Genomic DNA, 19,055 nt, shown 5'->3' on the forward strand with positions numbered 1-19,055 from the left:
TAGTTTCGTTTGTCTTTGTTACAGCAACTTTACACTTTAAACTTGTCACAGCGTCACAGTTAAAGTGACAGCTCCGGGTGTGTGTGTGTGTGTGTGTGTTTACACAGGGTTAACTACACCAGGCGCTGCTCCTTTAAGGTGTTGCGTAACCCTCTAGGAGGGGCCGCCTGTGTCTGAACGCTGAATCTTTGCGCCGTCAGTCGTCCGCTCCTCTCCTCCAACTCCGTAAAAAAGCAGAATGTAAACCCTCAAGCCGGCAGATAGTGTGAGAAAGAGTGGGAGTGTGTGTGTGTGTGTGTGTGTGTGTGTGGGGGGGGGGGGGCACTATGAGTGTGTTCAAGTACTCCCCCGTGGACTTCCTCTTCATTTGTGTGGGTCTGCTGCTCCAGCTGCTGGACGTCGTGCTGGACGCGGTGGCCTTGGTGTCCTTCTACCAGGAGGGGGCGTACTGGAGCCTCGGCGTCCTGCTGCTGTTGCTCATGGGCTCCTCGGCGCTGGTCCAGGCCTTCAGCTGGCTGTGGTACAGCGACCCGGACTCTGACCCCCGGCACACCCGGGTGGAGAAGTGGCCGAGCCGGGGCACGCTCAGGCTGCTCCACCTGCTGCAGCTGGGAGTCTACCTCAGGTAGGAGAGGGCCGAAGGTGTGTGTGTGTGTGTGTGTTTATTTTTCACTTGTGGCTCCTGGTTGAGGTCGTTTTGTTTATTTTATTTTTCTTCTCATTTATGGCACTCAGAATAGTGGCTTGCCTCAGCGTGCTTGTTTACAGGTAATCAGATGTGTGTGTGTGTGTGTGTGTGTCAGGCACGCCGGCGTGGTGGAGGCGTCCCTGTGCAGCTCGGGGGTCGGCGACCCCGCGGGCGTGGCCGTGAGCCTGAGCCACGACCTCAGCATGCTGCGGCTGTTCGAGGCGTTTTCAGAGAGCGCCCCGCAGCTCGTGCTCATGCTCGCCATCACGCTGCGGAGCGGCGAGCTCGACCCCGTCACAGGTAAGCCCCGCCCCCAGAGAGTCACATGACCAGCAGAGATGACGTCATGTTGGAGGGCCGAAACCTTTAAGGACAAAAGACCTCCAAGTTCAAACGAATAGTTTCTCCAATGACTCCTTCTTCTCCCTCCTCCTTCTTCCCCTTCTCCTTTCTTCTCCTCCTCCGTCTGCTCCTTCTTCCCCTCCCCCTCCTCCTCCTCCTCCCCAGTGCTGAAGGCCGTGGGCTCGGCCTCGGCGGTGGCCTTCAGCGTGACCATGTACCACCGCTCTCTGCGCTCCTTCCTTCCCGACAAGGAGAAGCAGCGCGCGGCGTCGTCGGCGCTCCACTTCCTGTGGAACCTCCTCCTCGTCTCCTCCCGCCTCGCCGCCCTCGCCCTCTTCGCCTCGGCGCTGCCGTGCTTCATCTTCGCCCACTTCCTGTGCTCCTGGGCGCTCCTGCTGCTGGCGGCGTGGCGGTCCCAGACGGACTTCATGGACGGCCCCGGTGGCGAGCGTCTCTACCGCGGCGCCGTGGCCCTCGTCTGGTACTTCGACTGGTTCAACGTGGCGGAGGGGCGGACGCGGCGCCGGGCGCTGCTGTACCACGGCTACGCGCTGGCGGACGTGTCCGCGCTCTGCGGCCTGTGGTGCTGGACGGTGAGCGCCCGGCCGCCGCGTTTCGAAATCCCGCCCCGGAGCGCCGTGGCCGTCGCCGTCGCCGTGGTTGCGGCCTACGTCCTCGGCCTCCTGCTGAAGATGGTCTACTACAAGTGGTTCCATCCCAACGTGGCCAAGGACGAGCTGAGGGGCGTCGCCGACGACACCGACTGCCGCGCGCGGCCAGAGGCGGACGCCGAGGTGCCGAGGGTTCGATTCCACGGCGTCCCCGAGGCCTTCGGCCTGAGGAGCGACGGCGACGTGACGGATCGCGGCGGGCCGAGCGCCGTGGCGCCCGACGCCACGCGCTGCAACAAGAGGATGAGGAAGTTGGCCGAGAACTTCTACTCCTGACCCGCGTCACGTGACCACCGGACTGAGTCATACGTCACGTGACCTCAGGACCTCAGGGTGTTATGTGACGGGCTGTGACTCGCTGCCCGGCGACCAGATTCAACCTCACGAGTCACGACCGCTGAACGCACCGTCACCACGATGTGAACCGAGAGCTGACCATGTTTTTGTCTTTTTTATTCTAAAGGACGGGATCAGTTTGTCTGTGGTACATTTTAAATAGATGTATTTATGTTGCTGTAACTCATCGTGTCTGTGATGAGATTCTCATTTTTTACAGCAGTTGAAACAATCGGGGACAAAACCACACCATTTTATTTTAACTCTAAATCTGTCCTTCTGTACACATGACATCTATTGCATCTGTCCATCCTGGAGAGGGATCCTCCTCTGTTGCTCTCCTCCAGGTTTCTTCCCTTTTTTTCCCCCTGAAGGGTTATTTGGGAGTTTTTCCTGGTCCGATGTGAGGTTTTGGGGCAGGGATGTCTATGTGTACAGATTGTAAAGCACTCCGAGACAAATTTGTAATTTGTGAAATTGGGCTATACAAATAAACTGAATTGAAACTGAATTTCAATATTTAAAGGAGACGTTTAGGGGCGTGGCCTATCACAAGAATATGGGCGTGGCCTATCACAATTATTACGTTATCAGCTAACCTCAATCATTTTGACAAATTACTTATCTTATGTTTTGTGGACAAGGGCTCGATCATCTTTACATGAATGAAATCTTTCGTATACGGACACATTCTCAATAATTTTTTACATAAATTGCCTCAATATATTGTTGGATTATAATATTTGTTCTTAACATTCCTGTTCCAAAGAAATTGTTTAACTCATTAAATATAAATATATATATATAAATTATTTTAAGTTCAAGATTTTACAAAAGTCAAACCTCATTAATATTTATGATCTATATTTTTTCTTAAACAGCAATTTAATGCATTTACCTTCAGTATTTACCTCTTAATGCAAACACACTAGATTCACTTCATAGTTAGTGAAGTCTATATTTAATAAAACTTTAGTCTTTGGGGTTCTTGCAACATTTCTTGTAAACACGGTTTTAATTTTAAAAAATCAAATAATTATATTTATACTAGATACGTTTGTTGCTATGTAATTGTATTTTTTTCCCTCCAGTAATAAATAGACCGATACTTGAGTCTGAAACTTTTAAAAGTTTATTTACACTGTAGTGAGTGTCTACGGTACACGGGGACCTCCAGGACCGAGTCCAGGTCCTGAACGAGAGGAAACGGTGATTATTGTCGTTAAATTATCGTCGATGGTTATGATGAGCTCAGAGCGCTCTGCTCTCTACCTAACGCATCCTCACAGCTCCTCCAGGATGAAATGAAATACTTTTAAAAACACAGAAAAACCAAAAACACACTTTAGAAAAAAATATATATAACAGTATTTGGCATTGGAAAGAAAAAAAGGACACGTAAAAGAATATAGCCCCTTAAACATGTTCAACAGCCATATTATACTTCAAAACCGACGTGACATGCAGACGCAGTAAAGAAATACAATAAAACACATTCAATAAGCAGAAGCGAACAAATTTAAAAAATGCAAAGATTGCATATGGTTTAACGTGTGTGTCGGGACGTCATGAGCCCACGCGGTCAACTATTTAAACTATTTAAGCGGGTTCCCTTTAGTCCTCCGAGCTGCAATACAAACACCGCGTGTTCAGAAAGTGATTGTCAAAATAAATCTCCTTTTCAAAAGGAAGCAGAAGTCCAATACAACGCAGACTTTGAGTAAATGCATGTGGAAACACGTGAAAGTAAAGTCGCTCCATATTCAGACATCTTGGAGACCGACGACAACATTCTTTGCATCGCGGGCGTCCGACGGCAGAGCGGCGTGAGCACCGAGCGACCCACAGCGACCTCTTCTTTCACACACAGTGCAGACAAAACAGTTACATCAAACTACGTCTAGGAACAGAAAACACACACTTTAAAAACAACAACAAAAGAAGAGTAAGATAACACTTTGGATAATGAAACAGCAATGAAAACAAACAAAAAGCCTTACACGCATATATTTACCTTTGGGATTATGCTTACAGATGATGGTTAAAAGGCACGCTATAAATATACAGTCACGCGAGACACACACACACACACACACACAGACACACACACATTCTTAACGGTCAAGCTGCAAGTGTGTAAATACGACGTTTTCTTCAGGCTCAGTATTGTTCAGTCGTAATCATCTCATACCACAGGAGGAGGAGGAGGGGCTCTCTCTCTCCAATTAATTAATCAAACTAGTTTGCCATCGACTAATTCTTTGAAATAAGTTTTAAAACTCCCCCTCGTTGTCGACGGGGCTGCCGTTGTTCTCGCTCCTCCAGAAGTGGTTGGAGGCGTGTTTCTAACCAATCAGAGGCTGAGCGGCGAGCGCGTAGATCAGGGGTGCTCACACTTTTTCAGCATGCAAACTACTTATTATGTGACCAAGTCAAGGCGATCGACCGACGGGGTGCTAGTGAGGCGCGAGCCGAGAAGGATTGTTGACGGGGGGTGCTAGTGACTTTTTTTTTGCTCCGTCCCAATGCGTGCAAACCGGTGTCGGGAGCTCCGCGGCGCACGAGACGGCGGGCAGAGGACTGTTAACGCGACACGTAGAGACAGAAATGACATGCTTCTGCTGTAATGTGGCGCTATAGAGAAAGTGACAGGGGGGCGGGCCAATTTTTTAATGCCGTATTGAGCACCCCTGGCGTAGACGGATGGAGAGACAACGGGACTCTGGGGTCGGACGCGTTCAAAGTTTGTGTCTCGAAAAGGATAAAAGGGTGAGAGGGTGGGAGAGTGAGAGGGTGGGAGTGTGAGGGTGGGAGAGTGAGAGGGTGAGAGAGTGAGAGAGAGAAAGGGTGCGAGGGAGAAAGGGTGAGAGGGTGAGCGGGTGGGAGGCTGATCCCTCGTGTCTCGGGCCTCGTCGTTCGCCCCTGGCGGGATCTGAAGGTCGTGAATGAGCTCGTCAACCGAGTTCTGAAGCGTAAGACGTGTTCTGGACGATGCTCTCCCACAATGCATTGCTCTGTGAAAGGAGAGCTCGGAGAACAAAAACAAAGTGATCTCAGAAATGATTCGTAGGTTTTCTTTGAGGAGTTTAACGTCTTTAACCCCTCGAGCTCCTCGAGAGTTGAACGGGGCGTCGGTGTTCGACGTTGATATTATTCTGACGGCCGAAAGAAACGTCGGCAACGAAAGAGAACGCCAACGAACAGCGTGAACCTTTCGGTTGTTTAAAATAAGAGAAAGACAAATGAAGAGGGATCGATTTCACTGAAGGACGTCATGCTACTGAAAAATAATAAAAAAGACAATGTAACCAAAAGGAGGAGGAATAGAATCTGGATGTTTTCCCTTAGGTGTCCAAATCAGTGCCAGTTTCCTCCGTGGTGAGGTTAGCTGCCGTGGAGGAGGGAGCGCCGGGCGGGGGGGGGGGGGGAGACCAGAAGTCCACCTCAGTGCCGTCACATCCACGCAGAGTCTCAAGTCGTCAAGTGACGGCAGGTTTCTCTGGGAGGGGAGGGGGGGGGTCCGGCGGGACGAGGACCGGCGTGTTTTCCGTCCCTCCCTCTCGGTGCGGGGCGCTCGGCGCCGCCTCCTTTACAAGAAGTCCAGCTCCAGCGCTTGGTGCAGCGACACGAGGTCCCCGTGGGTGGAGATCCTCCAGAAGGGCATGTTGTGCTGCGGGAGACGGAGGCGGAGACACAGGCAGCGCCACGGCTTCAAGTCAGTTAGTGTTTTATTCACGACTCTGGAACTCACATTTTCTTGTGAATCAACCAATGTGCGTGTGTGTGTGTGTGTGTGTGGCGATTCATGACAGTCGGGAGCCTTCAGAATGCCGGTCACATCTTTCAACATGAAGAAACTATAGCAACAGAGTCACCTCTTTCAACACGAAGTAACTATAGCAACAGAGTCACCACTTTCAACACGAAGTAACTATAGCGACAGAGTCACCACTTTCAACACGAAGTAACTATAGCAACAGAGTCACCACTTTCAACACGAAGTAACTATAGCAACAGAGTCACCACTTTCAACACGAAGTAACTATAGCAACAGAGTCACCACTTTCAACATGACGTAACTATAGCAACAGAGTCCTCCTTCAGCTCCAGAGCCCGGTTCGGTCAGCAGCGCTCGCAGCCGGACATGGCAACAAGGCCGAGGACACTCCGGACCGACTGAGGCCTGAGTCACCATGGCGACAAGGCCGAGGACGCTCCGGACCGACTGATGTTGTAATAGTTTCTGTCAGCGTCAGAAACACACGAGGGCAAAACTACCCCTAAGAAATATGTGGCCCCTGATGTCACGAGAGGGGCCCCACATGACCCGTAACTTCTTAAATAATAATGATAATTTAATGTTTTGTTGTTGTTCTTTGTTGGGTGTCCTATCTCTATTGTCTGTACTAGGTAGGTTCACAATAAAATATCAATTAATATAATTGTTTTAATTTATAAATTTTTAATTGTAGTTTAAAAAATTTGACAATAAAATAACCACAAAGAAATAAGAATAAAATTGAATATTATTATCCGATTTATGTTTTCTGTTTAAAAAATCTCAGAAAACACTTTGACTACTGCTTACATGTCTTATTATTGCCTAATAGTCTTATTATTGACACCTTTATGACAATTGCTTATACACTGTAAGCCCAAATAAGTATATTTATTATTTTTGAACAAAAGGTTCAATGTAATTTCACAAGTTTAAGTGCCCCAAAAAATTTTTTAACTGCCCCTAAAGAATCTGTACATGTCGTCCCTGGTTTCTGTCCGACTTCGGTAGCGATCGTACAACAGAGGTCAGAGGTCAGGAGATCGTTGTCAAAGAAACTATAAAACAATATGTTTTTGGACACAGAGACACGAGGAACTTAAAGCGCTCACCTGTTTCGCCGCAAACTCCTCGTCCCGCCCGTCCCCGATCACCACGTACGTCACCTTCTTCCCGAAGCGAGAGACGATCCTCTCGAAGCAACTCTCCTTCCCTGAGCAGGCAACACCACAAGAGATCACCAGAGCGCCATTTCAACCCACCGTCCACTCCTGTTTCTCCGGAGGGGGGAGCTCATCGCGTGTGCGTGGTCACCGCGTACCGATCTTGGTGGCGCTGTAGATGTTCTCGATGGGGAACACGTCTCCCAGCCCGTAGAGCAGCACCTTGGCCAGAGCCGGGACCAGCTGGGTGGTGGTGACCAGCACGTTCATACACTTCCCCCTGGTGGTGAAACATGCGAATAACATGCGTGAACATACGTGAGGTCAGAGAGGAGAACAAGAAGCTCAGGGGACGGACCCGTTGATTGATGTCGGGACAGTTTAAGCTAAATAAAGAAAGAAAAGTCCCTCTAATCCGCCACAGTCATTGCCTTGTAAAGCTAACAGTTACTAAATATGATAATAATGTATATGACATTAAAATAACATTAATTAAGCCGCCCAGTCTTGACTCTTTAAAACTATAGCATAACAAAAAAAGACCATATCACAAAAGCTACGTAAATATATACGTAATTACAGGGTTCTTACACATTTTGACCAGTGGATTTCAAGGACTTTTCCAGGACTTTTAACCAAAGTTCCATGACCAAACTGAAATCTCGGTATAAACATGAAACATTTAGAAAATGTTGCGTATTGAGAGCTATCGCCGGCTTATATTTTGAGCGTCTTTCTTTAACAAACATATTAATTATTTCAAACTTGGCGTAAATGAACATGTGATTATAACACATTTCCATGACTTTTCCAAAACTTTCATGATTTAAGTTTTTTCCATGACTTTTCCAGACCTGGAAATGACCATTTTAAAATTCCATGACTTTTCCAGGTTTTCCATGACCGTACGAACCCTGTAATTAACTCTTATCTGAATCTACGGTAGATTATTTTAAAATAAAAAGAAGATTCCCCACCATGGAAATCATCATTCATCTGCACAGTGGTCCTGTGAGACTGAACCACCGGCCAGCGCACTAATCTAATCTAAAGATGGGCGTGACTAACACCTCGCTCTAGAGCGGTCACCCCGCGGTCAGACCTGGACTGGATGAGCAGCAGAGACTTGAGCGCCGTGCAGAGCCAGGCGTCCGTCACGTTCTCGATCTCGGACTGAAGCCGAAGGAGCAGCTCCCTCTTCATGGGACTCAGCAGGCCTGGAGGACACGGCGGTTAGAATCTGACCTCGACAGCGGCGGCGCAGTGACCTCTGACCCCGTGAGGCGATGCACTTCTCTAAAAGAAAAGGTGTTGGTGGGTTTGATAGTCACCTCCGACATTCCCTTTAAAGTTACTGTAGATCTCTTTTAGCCGGCGGTAGCGGAAGGCCAGTTTCCGCATCCACTCCACGCCGCCCTGGACCCCGGCCGAGGCCCCCCCGCCACTGGAGCCGCTGAAGCCGTCCGCCAGGAAGTTGTAGGTACTAAGAGGGAGAAACACGGCTGTGAGTCCTTCACACGAGGAGAATAAAGCTTCAGAGTCACCATGTCAAAGTGTGTGTGTGTGTGTGTGTGAGACGAGGTAGGTAGCCACTGCACTGTTGACGAACACACCTCAGGTCCTGCCCGTTGTCGTCAGAGGCGACGTCCTCCACATGGACTTGATCACATTCCTGAAAGACAAAGTAAACAGTTGTTCCATCATAATGTGTTGGCTGACCCCACGTGGTGCGTTCACTGGCACAACGAGTCATTCAGATCATCTTTGCCGCCGCCGCCTCTTGAAGCGCTCTCACAAACTATTTGCGCGGCACATTTACATAAAACATGCAAATGAACCCGGCGACGCTCCGAGACGTTTCAGGGCTGCTGAGTCGGAGCGGGACTCCACGACAGGGCCGTGTACTTATACACAGAACAACCTGTTCCATGTGTTTACAGGTGCACCCTGCGGCCAGCTGCCATCGGATGGGGTTTGAAAGCCCCCACATGCCTGGCGGGAGGACCTCTAGCTAGTAGGGGGGGGGGGGGGGGGACTCATGAGATAGAGTGAAGCCTCCCGTCTCGCTGTACCTCCAGGTCATTGAAGAACAGGTGAGTGTCGGCCAGCTCGAAGATCAGCTCCTCCATCTGCAGGCCCAGGTTGAGCACCGTCGCCGCGTCCTGAACCAACACAACACAACAACAACACAACACCAACACAACAACAGGGTCAGACAGGTTCTTTCTCGCGTGCCGTGAAGTCTCCTCGTAGTCACGGAAACACACCTTGCCAAACTTCTGCGCGTAGGAGCCGGTGAGCAGCGAGTGGAATATAATAATCGTCTCGTCCAGATCCCAGAGGAAAATGCGCTGAAACGAGGAGAGAGAAACAACAACGTGACACTTTAGAGTTAAAGCTCCGTGACGAGCCGGACGAGCCGCCGGCCGCTCACCTCCAGGTCGCCGTCGGCGGGCGGGGAGCTGTCGGACCTCTTGCCCTTCCCTTTGGCTTTGCCCACAGAGTTCCTGCGTCCGACCTCGTCCGGATTTCTGGCGCCGGCGGGGGCCGCCACGCTGGCGGGAAGAGCCGCGCCCGCCGGGAGGTTCTCCGGCGGGGACGCATCTTAACACAGAGCAGGTCTGAAATCAGGACTCGAAGGAGACGCTTCCTCTGCTGCTCGGCGAGACCACGTCTCACGTTTAGATGTAGGTGGCGTCAGTCGGAGGACTCGAGTTACCTCTGGGAGGCAGACCGGCTGAGGCCGCCTGCTCAGACTTCACAGCCGGGTACCCGCCGGGTCCCGCGGCGGCGCCGTGGTCGTCGCCGCCGGGCAGCCCGGCGGGGATGTAGCTGGGAGGCAGAGCGTAGTACTGAGAGAACTGGTTCTGGCCCAGAGAGTTGTAGCTGCTGAACTCCTGGAGGAAATAAAACAAACGGAACAGTTGGGATGGAGGGCGAGTCGCATGACAAACGTTATGCAGAAAGATGAAGCAGAGAGGTGAAGAGAGAGGATTATCCAGAGCGCGTTTTCAACTCAATAAATGTGATCAGTTATGATCGGGAACATTTACACAAACTGGGTTCAAACGAACAGGAGAAACATCCAAATCACCGGGTTAAAAGCTTGAGGAGTGATGCTGCGAGTGATGACGTGACCACGAGCGGTTGTCATAGTAACGCAGCACGCCTTTCAGAAGCTCAGCAGTCAGAAAAATGGAGACTGGACCCAGTGAGCAGAGTTTAGAGAAATGCGGATACATCTCAGTCCGAGACGACCGAACAAACCAAAGGGCTCAAAATATTAACCTATTTGTATTTTTCTCTGTACACATTTTAATCTGAGAACTTTATTCTAAATGTCACTTCAGTAATAATTAGATTTTTGACAAAAGCGTTCACATTTTGAAGAAAATTGAATAAATACATTTTAAAAATACGTGTTTATTTAAATCTTTTTCTGTAGCTCTGTAGATATAATACATAATATGACAGATGAAATGGTTAATGCCGCGATGCGTCTGCGTTTATGTGTGCAAGTTATACTGGGGGTTGTTCGGCTCGAAGTGCCATGAAAATATTTGTTTTATGCATCACTTTGTTTATCTGTGTAATTTAATCCCAGGAATGTATGAATTGGCCGGATCATTTTGCTTTTCTGCGTGTTTGAGATCAACAACCGCAAAGAGTGTTGATAACACACTTATACTTAATATAAAACGGCGTCTTCTTCTATGCTGCACTGGTCGCCAGGTGACACTTGGTGACCCCCTTACCTGGTGGGCCGCTGTGAGGGAGGTTGTGGTGGCGGCCGTAGCCGACGGGATGCCGGAGTAAACACTGGATGTTGTGAAGCTGGAGCCTGGAGGGAGAAAGTTCTCAGCTAAAACAGTGCCAGAGGAAAATGAAAAGAAATACAAAACAAAGGAAAAAGTATTTCAACACAGTATTTGAGGTGATGAGCAACAAGAGAGGAAGACAGAGCTGTGCCACCGCAAGAGATTTGTGAAGCTCCTCGCGGCTCGCAGAGGGTGTGACAGCGTCGTCCGGTGAGTCAGAGTGAAGTTGCAGCTTGCCTTGGTATGAGTAGTGCAGCTGGGCGGGCTGGGTTGAGGTATATGCGGTGCTGAAGCTGAGAAACCCAGGCTGGCCACCAGAGGGCGCCTCAGGCAGCCCTGTCTCTGTTTTAATGCCTGGCCACATAGCACCTGAAGATGACAGGAGAGCAATGGAAGCGGAGGATGAAAGAGGCAGTGGGGGGGGGGAGTGGATAACTGAGGGTGAGGGCAAAAGTCAAGAAACCAGGTCCTTCAGTTTGAGGTGTGGTCGTTTAAGCAGAGGTCAAAAAGAAAAATCGATTTTGACCACGCCAAAGCACAGTGAGGCCTCTAAAGCAGAGTGACAAACAAAAAACAAAAAAAGGTGTGACCCTAGCTTTTGTTTTTAGTGAGCAGACAGTGTTAAATAGGCTGTTAGGGTGGGAGCGGGGACCAACCAAAGGGTGGGAGGCCATAGGTCTGGCCCGTCTGGGGGAAGGCCGAGTACACGGTGGACTGGGCCAGCGGAGGATAGGCAACCTGGCCGGCGTACAACGTCACTGCCGGGCTAAAAGAAAGAGAACCAGTGCTTTTAAAAAAGAGCTCAAAAGTGTTTTTACATGTATACAACACTTTGGCTCAGAAGCAACACAACACATATACACTACTGTTCAAAAGCTTGGGGTCACTTAGAAATGTCCTTATTCTTCAAAGCACTGTTTTTTATCAGTGAAGATAACATTAAATTAATCATAAATACCCTCTCTCCATAGTTAAAGTGTAAATGACTATTCTCTGGTGTTTAATGAAGTCTCTACAGAGGTGTGTTGAGGCCCATCTCCAGTGTTCTAGTGGTACATTGTGTTATCGCCTTAGAAGACGAACGGAGGGGTAGAAAACCCTTTTTATGTGAGCGCAGCTGAAAACAGTTATGCTGGTGAGAGACGCTGTAAAACTGGCCTTCCTTTGATCCACGAAAAGAACTACATTAATATTTACAATAAATATCATTATTTCTAACCTCGTCAATGTCTTGACTATATTTTATATTCATTTTAAAATTCATTTGATAAATAAAAGTGAGAGTTTTCATGGAAAACACCAAATTGTCTGGGTGACCCCAAACTTTTGAACGGTAGTGTATGCATTCTTTGCTGTAAACTGTGAAGTCACATATATGGAGGAGGAGTCAGCGGCTCCTTTAGAGGCAGCAGCTGTAATGTTGTCGCTTTAAAAATTGGACCTGGAGGTAACTGAGGAACATTGGAATAATATGTAGAGAAGGAAAGGCAGTCGAAATCTGGAGGAAGAACCGAATGCGGCAGCACGGGACGGCAAATGTGGTAATAACAAAATAAATGTAAGAAATGATATCAGCCGATGAGTCACAGTCTAAATGTCACCTCCTTCAAACCGGTGGAGCGTTACATTGTGATGAATGGGTTCACATGCAGGGTACTCACTTGCTTCCTTGATAGACCTGTTGGGTGTATTCGGATGTCCCCGTCGAGTCTGCAGCTGGAAAACAACAACAACAACGTTAGTTTGACGAGCACGTGCAGCCGCTTCTCCTTCTTGATAAATAGTCGTCCGACGAGCATCGGTGTTTCTCCCCGTTCGTACCAGAGTGAGCGTACGAGTTCATGGCGTTGCCGCATGCTTGCGTCGCCGCTCCTCTGTCGGCGTCGGACTGCTCCTGATCACCTGCAGTCACACAAACCGTCAATAAAGACGGGAAGAGGTCGGAGCGCCGCCGAGCGAGACGACATGATGCATGAGATGTTAGAATCAACTTTCATAGAGTAAAAAAAAAACAGTTGTAGAAAGTGCAGCCGCTTCAAAAGCGGCGCGGTGAAAACGCGCCGGGCCAAACAGCGGCGTGCGCCCGTGGAGCGCCTGCGTGGGCAACCGGGCGACGACACTTCATTTACTAAATGGATTCAAGCCGACGTCGCGCTCTTGCCCGCTGTGTTGTGGGATGAGGAGGAAAAAGCCCCCAAAAGACGGAGGTTTTGGGTTCACGATGTAAAAAATATAAAAAGGAGGAAAGCGTACGACGAATACCACCATCTGTGTCATAAAGCCCGCCTCTTGCTTGATCCGATTGGCTGCCTTGGGCCTCTCGCTTGATCCGATTGGCTGCCTTGGGCCTCTCGCTTGATCCGATTGGCTGCCTTGGCCGAGTGCGACATTGATGAGCGGTGCGACTCCGCGGCAGTTGGGAATATTTTAACTTTTCTGCGGCTGAAGAACGCTAGAAATACGCGACGTGCGGCATTTAAAGAGGCGCACGTGAAATGCCGTAGTACCATAGGAGAACAATGGTGCTGCTAGCGACGCGTTTTTTAGAGTGGCGTCTGGCGTGATCGGCCCCCGTGAAAGGTTTGCAGTTGAAAGACGGAGCGTGCGCTCCTCCATGGTCGAGAGCCGTCGATCACAAGGCAGCCGCCCTGAAGCAGCCCCTTCTGTACGGTCCGACCAACTCTAAATGGTCCATAACTTACTCAATGAACATCATGCTGGATTGAAGAAGACTGAAAACTAGAGATTGAGACACAGATACATGCTCACTGAGGTTGATTCAGATTAAGAGTCATTTTCTCATATAAATAGACTTCCTTTGCAACCAGAGGAGTCGCCCCCTGCTGGCGGCTAGAAGGAATGCCAGGCTGCCTCTTTACTCCGGTGTTCTTCCCACTGAAACTTGGGGAAGCAACTTGTTGCTGCGCTTTACTAGAGGTGGTGAACTTGAGGGTTGAGTAGATGTATGCCATATCAGAAGTGTTTTCAGTTGACAGATACTTCCCTAAACTGCGTCTCATCCGGGGAGACCCAAAGGGGGCTCTGTGTCGGCTACAGGGCCTGAAGGCCATAAGGTCAACGGACGGCAGACGAGAGGCAGATAGATGAGTCTTGAAATGTTAAGACTAACCGTCATTAAATTAAGAAATGGACATTTCACCTGGCTTTCTGGAATACTGTGGTTAAATGTTTACATTACATGTCATTTAGCTGACATTTTTATCCAAAGTGACTTACAATCCTGTTACATTCAGACACAGCTACAGGGAGCAGTTGAGGGTGAAATGTCTTGCTCAAGGACACATCGACTAGGGCAGGGATTGAACCGCCAACCCCCTGATTGAAAGACATATCTGCTAACCACTGACCCATCGTCGCAGCGTTTTCCACTTACTGGGCTCGAGCTGGGCTGTGGACAAGGCCGAGTACGAGCTCTCCTGCTCTGAGGAACACAGCGCCGCAGCTGGACTCCCGTCATCATCTAAATTACTGGAAGAGCAAAAAGAAACAATTAGAAATTAGAGAATTTCTGCTGGGAAAAACGCCAAAGCTGACAAACAGGTAAAATAAAAAACAAACTAAAAGGTGTCAAATCTCTCTACTGGTAAATTAAAAACTATGATAGTTTCAGATGAGACTCTGAAGACCGACCTGGGCTCCTTCTCCAGTCCACCGTCGACCTCCAGCCTCGGCTTCTTTGCCTGAAAACACAGACGCAGTTGACAGAGGAAGGTTTTCACTTGTAAATCTATCTGCTCCGCTGCTTCAGGACTGATGTCAGACGTTTCCCCTCGAAACGATGAAGAAAACCACGCCATGGAAGCTCCTGAATTAAACAATACTTTCTCCCGCCTACTTTTGAACAATAGTTGTCCTTCAGAGGTGCATGTATTCTTTCAGGGAGCATTTCATGACACATAAAAGAATATTTCTCTGAAGGATACTAAAAAAATTACAAAAAATTAATACTTGACATCAGTACTTTAACTCAACATTGTGAATACATTTAAAAGCACCATAAGTAAAATGACAAATATAATATAAATACATATAAAATACATTTAAAATAAATAGATATATATAAAAAAACATATACAAAAATAAAACTGACATCAGTACTTTAACACAATATTGTGAAAACACATAATCCTACCATAAGTATCAACGAAAAATAAAATATAAATATATATAAAATACATTTAAAATAAATACATATATAAAAAAAGCATGTAAAAAAATATAATAAAACTGACATCAGTACTTTAACACAATATTGTGAATACACATAATCCTACCATAAGTATGAACGACAAAAAAAATATAAATAGATATAAAATACATTTAAAATAAATACAAATATATATACACTACCGTTCAAAAGTTTGGGATCACCCAGACAATTTCGTGTCTTCCATGAAAAATCACACTTTTATTTATCAAATGAATATAAAATATAGTCAAGACATTGACAAGGTTAGAAATAATGATTAATATTTGGAAATATTAATTTTATTCTACAAATTTCAAGCTCAAAGGAAGGCCAGTTGTATCGCTTATATCACCAGCATAACTGTTTTCAGCTGTGCTAACATAATTGCACGGGTTTTCTAATCAGACATTAGTCTTCTAAGGCGATTAGCAAACACAATGTACCATTAGAACACTGGAGTGATCGTTGATGGAAATGGGCCTCTGCACACCTATGGAGATATTTCATTAGAAACCAGACGTTTCCACCTAGAATAGTCATTTACCACATTAGAGTGTATTTCTGATTAATTTAATGTTATCTTCAATGAAAAAACAGTGCTTTTCTTTGAAAAATAAAGTCATTTCTAAGTGATCCCAAACTTTTGAACGGTAGTGTATATATATATTTTTAAAAAGCATATTCAAAAATGTAATAATAAAACTGACTTCAGTACTTTAACACAATATTGTGAATACACATAATCCTACCATAAGTATAAACGAAAAATAAAATATAAATATATATAAAATACATTTAAAATAAATACATATATAAAAAAAGCATGTAAAAAAATATAATAAAACTGACATCAGTACTTTAACACAATATTGTGAATACACATAATCCTACCATAAGTATGAACGACAAAAAATATATAAATAGATATAAAATACATTTAAAATAAATACATATATATATAACATTTAAAAAAATAAAATAATAAAACTGGACATCAGTACTTTAACACAATATTGTCAATACACATAGTCCTACCATAAGTATAAACGACAAATAAAATATAAATATATATAAAATAAATTTCAAATAAATACATATATATATATTTTTAACAAGCATATTCAAAAATGTAATAATAAAACTGACTTCAGTACTTTAACACAATATTGTGAATACACATAATCCTACCATAAGTATAAACGACAAATAAAATAGAAATATATTTAAAATAAATTAAAAATAAATACATATAAAAGCATATTAAACAAATAAAATAATAAAACTGTAAAAAAAGAGAGAGAAAAAGCACAACAAACTGCAGCTGAATCATGAAATCATGTTCTCATCCTGAACTAAAACAATACTAAAACCACGTCGTTCCGTGCAGACTCACCGGCAGCTCGGGCAGCTCCTGCAAGTCGACCATCTCTGCAGCGGAGCGAGCCGACATGTCTGCGCGCACAGCCTACTCTCTGCACCGGGACCGCGGGTCCGGACCCTGCAGCACAAGGAGACACTGAGTCCACGGAGGGGTCGAGCCTTATGTACCGCTCCAGACGCGTGACTCCCCCCAAACCCCTCCTGAGTATTTCATAAATGCACATCAATGCAGCCGCAGGAGGTGGCGCGGCACGGGGGGGTGAAAGCGGGGCAACCTGGTCTCTCTCAACCCCCCCCCCCCCACTGGCGGTGCCCTAAATCCTCAGCACGCGCGTGTTTACCGCGAGATCAATGAAGCGTGCCACTTTACATGTGACCTCACCTTCGCTCAACCAAAACATGTACTCCGGGAGCATGAGCTGCTCCGGCGCAAGCTGTCGGTATCAACAGATCGCCCCGAGGCGGGATAACATCTCCCCCACTTTGTCCGCCGCTCGCTCCCGCGGCCTCTCTCTCTTCCCCACCTGACATTTACCTAACTGACAAAATGTCAAGCTTGTGTAAGTGAAGGAAAAAGAAGAAAAAAAGAGAATAATATTTCAAGTGTGGGGGGGAGAGGGGCCACGTGATGGTGTACGGGGCAGGGAGATCAACCCCTGCCTGCTCGGTGTTTTTCTTTCTATGAGAGATATTTCACGCGTTTGCGTAACCGCGCCGCGCAGGTGAAGGAGGTCGTCTGCACTTCCTCCGCGGCACTGACCCCGAAACCGGTGTGCGCTCACGTGGCGGGGGCTGGAAGAATATGCATTGCTCATAAACCAGAGACGACCGGGGTTCGATGCCCACCGCGGCTTTGTTTGGACATGCGCGCGCTGGGGGGCGCGTGGACACGATGGACCCCGAACCACTTCAGAGTGAACTCGTTTTCAACCGAGCGTCGTCCCCGTGTGTGTGTGTGTGTGTGTGTGTGTTTCACTGTGTCTCCTCTGGACCTCCACATCACCGATACCGAGGGGAACCCCTCGTTTGGGTTTGAACCGGTTCTCATGTATTTTATAGAGGAAACGCATTCATGTTTGGAGTCGTTTACTTTTCTGATGTATTTCCTAAAAAATGTTATAGGTAATGTTATTTGGTATTATAAAATAATTGAATTGTTGATTTTCGCCGGTATTCACATGTAATAACTGATCTCATTTAGTGGAAATCGATTAGTGATCGATGATCGTGAGAGTTACTTGTGGTTTTGTTGCTTCCCCCCCCCCCAAAAAAACTTACATTTGAATTAATATGTCATCTGAAATACTCCAGGATAGTATACATTAGTTGAAAGTGATCCCTGAGGTCATTTCCTCTATATTATTTACTACACAATTTGGAAAATTGCAGGGTGTATAACATAATCCATGACCAGGAGGTCTTCTTTATATTACGTTTGCTCTTTAGTGACATTTAAGTCTAAAAAAGGAGGATTGATAGTTTGGTTGCAGCTACTTTGCAATATTAAAGTAATTTCTCATTGTTTACAGATTACAAACACACATCTGATGCACACACCGCTGTATCATTCAGCACCCATGTTTCCGGTGTTATGTGTCCTGAGTCTGCTAACTAGCACCGTTTGCCAGAAGAAGAAAACAAAAAAGCACAACATGCACAGCAACAACTCAAAGTAAAGTTCCTGTATATATATATATATCATCTGAAAACCGTTAGCCGAATCCAGCAAATATCCGAGCCGGGGGTCGCTCCGCTGTGAAGGTGAAGTCTGACATCTCGCCAATGTCCCGGCACACAGCGGCTCATTCGGCTTCATTTTGGACCCGGAACCGTCCCCCGGTCCGTCAACACACGAGGCGACGTATCGGCAGCGAATACCAACCGACGCCGTGGGGCGCCTGTGACTACAGACACTCATGAAGCGTCGCACGCCAGCGTTTAGACGGCGCCGCGAGCCGCTTCACCAGCGGCGGCGTTAGCTCCGCGCCGTTAGCCGACGAGAGTCGCGCTGTTCACGCGCTTCGCGGTCACTTCCAACAGAAACAACTGCGTGTCACGAGCCGTCGCGTGCACACGCCTGATGGCCAGCGTCTCTGGGGGGAAATGGCGGTTTAATACGAAAGCTAGCTTTGAGCGGTATTTAGTTTGGCCCGGGCATGAAAGTTTTTTTTCCGCTCCAGAAATTAGCCGGCAGCAGCAGCCATTGGAGCGGGGACTGAAAACGGCATCGTGCGAGCGCGTCGCGCTCCCTGCGCTCCCGCCCGCGAAGCTCGTCGCGACACTAACACACTCCCAGCACAACAAACGTAATAACCCCGGTCTTACCATTGAAGGGGCGACCGAGAAACGCTTTTATTTAAGCGTCTTCGACTGAATCCACTGTGTCAAGCTTTGTCTGTTGTTAGGGAGCACTATTTGGCAGGAAGTTTTGCGTTGCTGGGCCTACTGCGCATGTGCGGAATGTTCATTCACAGGAGTCCTTTCTTTCTTTGGCGCGACGTGGGGGGGAGACAGGTGTGGGGGTGGAGACAGGTGTGGCGGTGCGCGAACACAGGTGAGAGAAAAGAGTGCACACATTGTTATTTGAACAATGTGTGCAATGTTGTAACCGTGACTAATTAATGTTTTAAAAACAAGTTGTAGAATTTGTGTCCAAAATAGTTAATCAA

The 19,055-nt window shown here is 47.2% G+C and overlaps 2 protein-coding genes across 4 annotated transcripts; one reads left to right on the top strand and one right to left on the bottom strand.

Annotated features, from left to right (window-relative positions):
• Positions 1 to 95: 95 nt before the first annotated feature.
• On the top strand, positions 96 to 3,150 carry LOC130196081 (XK-related protein 8). The gene is made up of 3 exons (XM_056417948.1): positions 96 to 625; positions 804 to 988; positions 1,196 to 3,150. The coding sequence occupies exons 1-3, from the start codon at positions 327 to 329 to the stop codon at positions 1,975 to 1,977; spliced, it is 1,266 nt and encodes a 421-aa protein (XP_056273923.1). The 5' UTR covers positions 96 to 326; the 3' UTR covers positions 1,978 to 3,150.
• Positions 3,151 to 4,496: 1,346 nt separating this feature from the next.
• eya3 (EYA transcriptional coactivator and phosphatase 3) lies at positions 4,497 to 18,800 on the bottom strand. Of its 3 annotated transcripts, XM_056417873.1 has the most exons (19): positions 18,712 to 18,800; positions 16,400 to 16,504; positions 14,448 to 14,497; positions 14,191 to 14,285; positions 12,618 to 12,698; positions 12,458 to 12,512; positions 11,453 to 11,562; positions 11,034 to 11,165; positions 10,734 to 10,819; positions 9,698 to 9,875; positions 9,413 to 9,582; positions 9,246 to 9,329; positions 9,051 to 9,140; positions 8,592 to 8,650; positions 8,310 to 8,461; positions 8,081 to 8,195; positions 7,137 to 7,258; positions 6,928 to 7,028; positions 4,497 to 5,707 (listed from the first exon to the last, which is right to left on the bottom strand). In XM_056417873.1, exons 2-19 carry the CDS (start codon positions 16,454 to 16,456, stop codon positions 5,627 to 5,629), a joined length of 1,818 nt encoding a protein of 605 aa, XP_056273848.1. In that variant the 5' UTR covers positions 16,457 to 16,504; positions 18,712 to 18,800; the 3' UTR covers positions 4,497 to 5,626. The 3 variants fall into 3 exon arrangements, with proteins under 3 accessions (XP_056273848.1, XP_056273849.1, XP_056273850.1); XM_056417874.1 differs by lacking the exon at positions 12,618 to 12,698; XM_056417875.1 differs by lacking the exon at positions 11,034 to 11,165.
• Positions 18,801 to 19,055: the final 255 nt, after the last annotated feature.

Source organism: Pseudoliparis swirei, chromosome 1, assembly GCF_029220125.1.
Source record: "Pseudoliparis swirei isolate HS2019 ecotype Mariana Trench chromosome 1, NWPU_hadal_v1, whole genome shotgun sequence".
Lineage (NCBI taxonomy): Eukaryota > Metazoa > Chordata > Actinopteri > Perciformes > Liparidae > Pseudoliparis > Pseudoliparis swirei.

What these genes read in the sequence shown, in the direction of transcription:
- LOC130196081 (XM_056417948.1), top strand. Translation starts at nt 327, where the DNA reads ATGAGTGTGTTCAAGTACTCCCCCGTGGACTTCCTCTTCATTTGTGTG. An exon ending in CAGCTGGGAGTCTACCTCAG is followed by an intron (nt 626 to 803) that starts GTAGGAGAGGGC and finishes TGTGTGTGTCAG; the next exon opens with GCACGCCGGCGTGGTGGAGG. An exon ending in CGAGCTCGACCCCGTCACAG is followed by an intron (nt 989 to 1,195) that starts GTAAGCCCCGCC and finishes CCTCCTCCCCAG; the next exon opens with TGCTGAAGGCCGTGGGCTCG.
- eya3 (XM_056417873.1), bottom strand. Translation starts at nt 16,456, where the DNA reads ATGTCGGCTCGCTCCGCTGCAGAGATGGTCGACTTGCAGGAGCTGCCC. An exon ending in CCCTCACAGCGGCCCACCAG is followed by an intron (nt 9,876 to 10,733) that starts GTAAGGGGGTCA and finishes TATTTCCTCCAG; the next exon opens with GAGTTCAGCAGCTACAACTC. An exon ending in CCGCCGACGGCGACCTGGAG is followed by an intron (nt 9,330 to 9,412) that starts GTGAGCGGCCGG and finishes TCCTCGTTTCAG; the next exon opens with CGCATTTTCCTCTGGGATCT.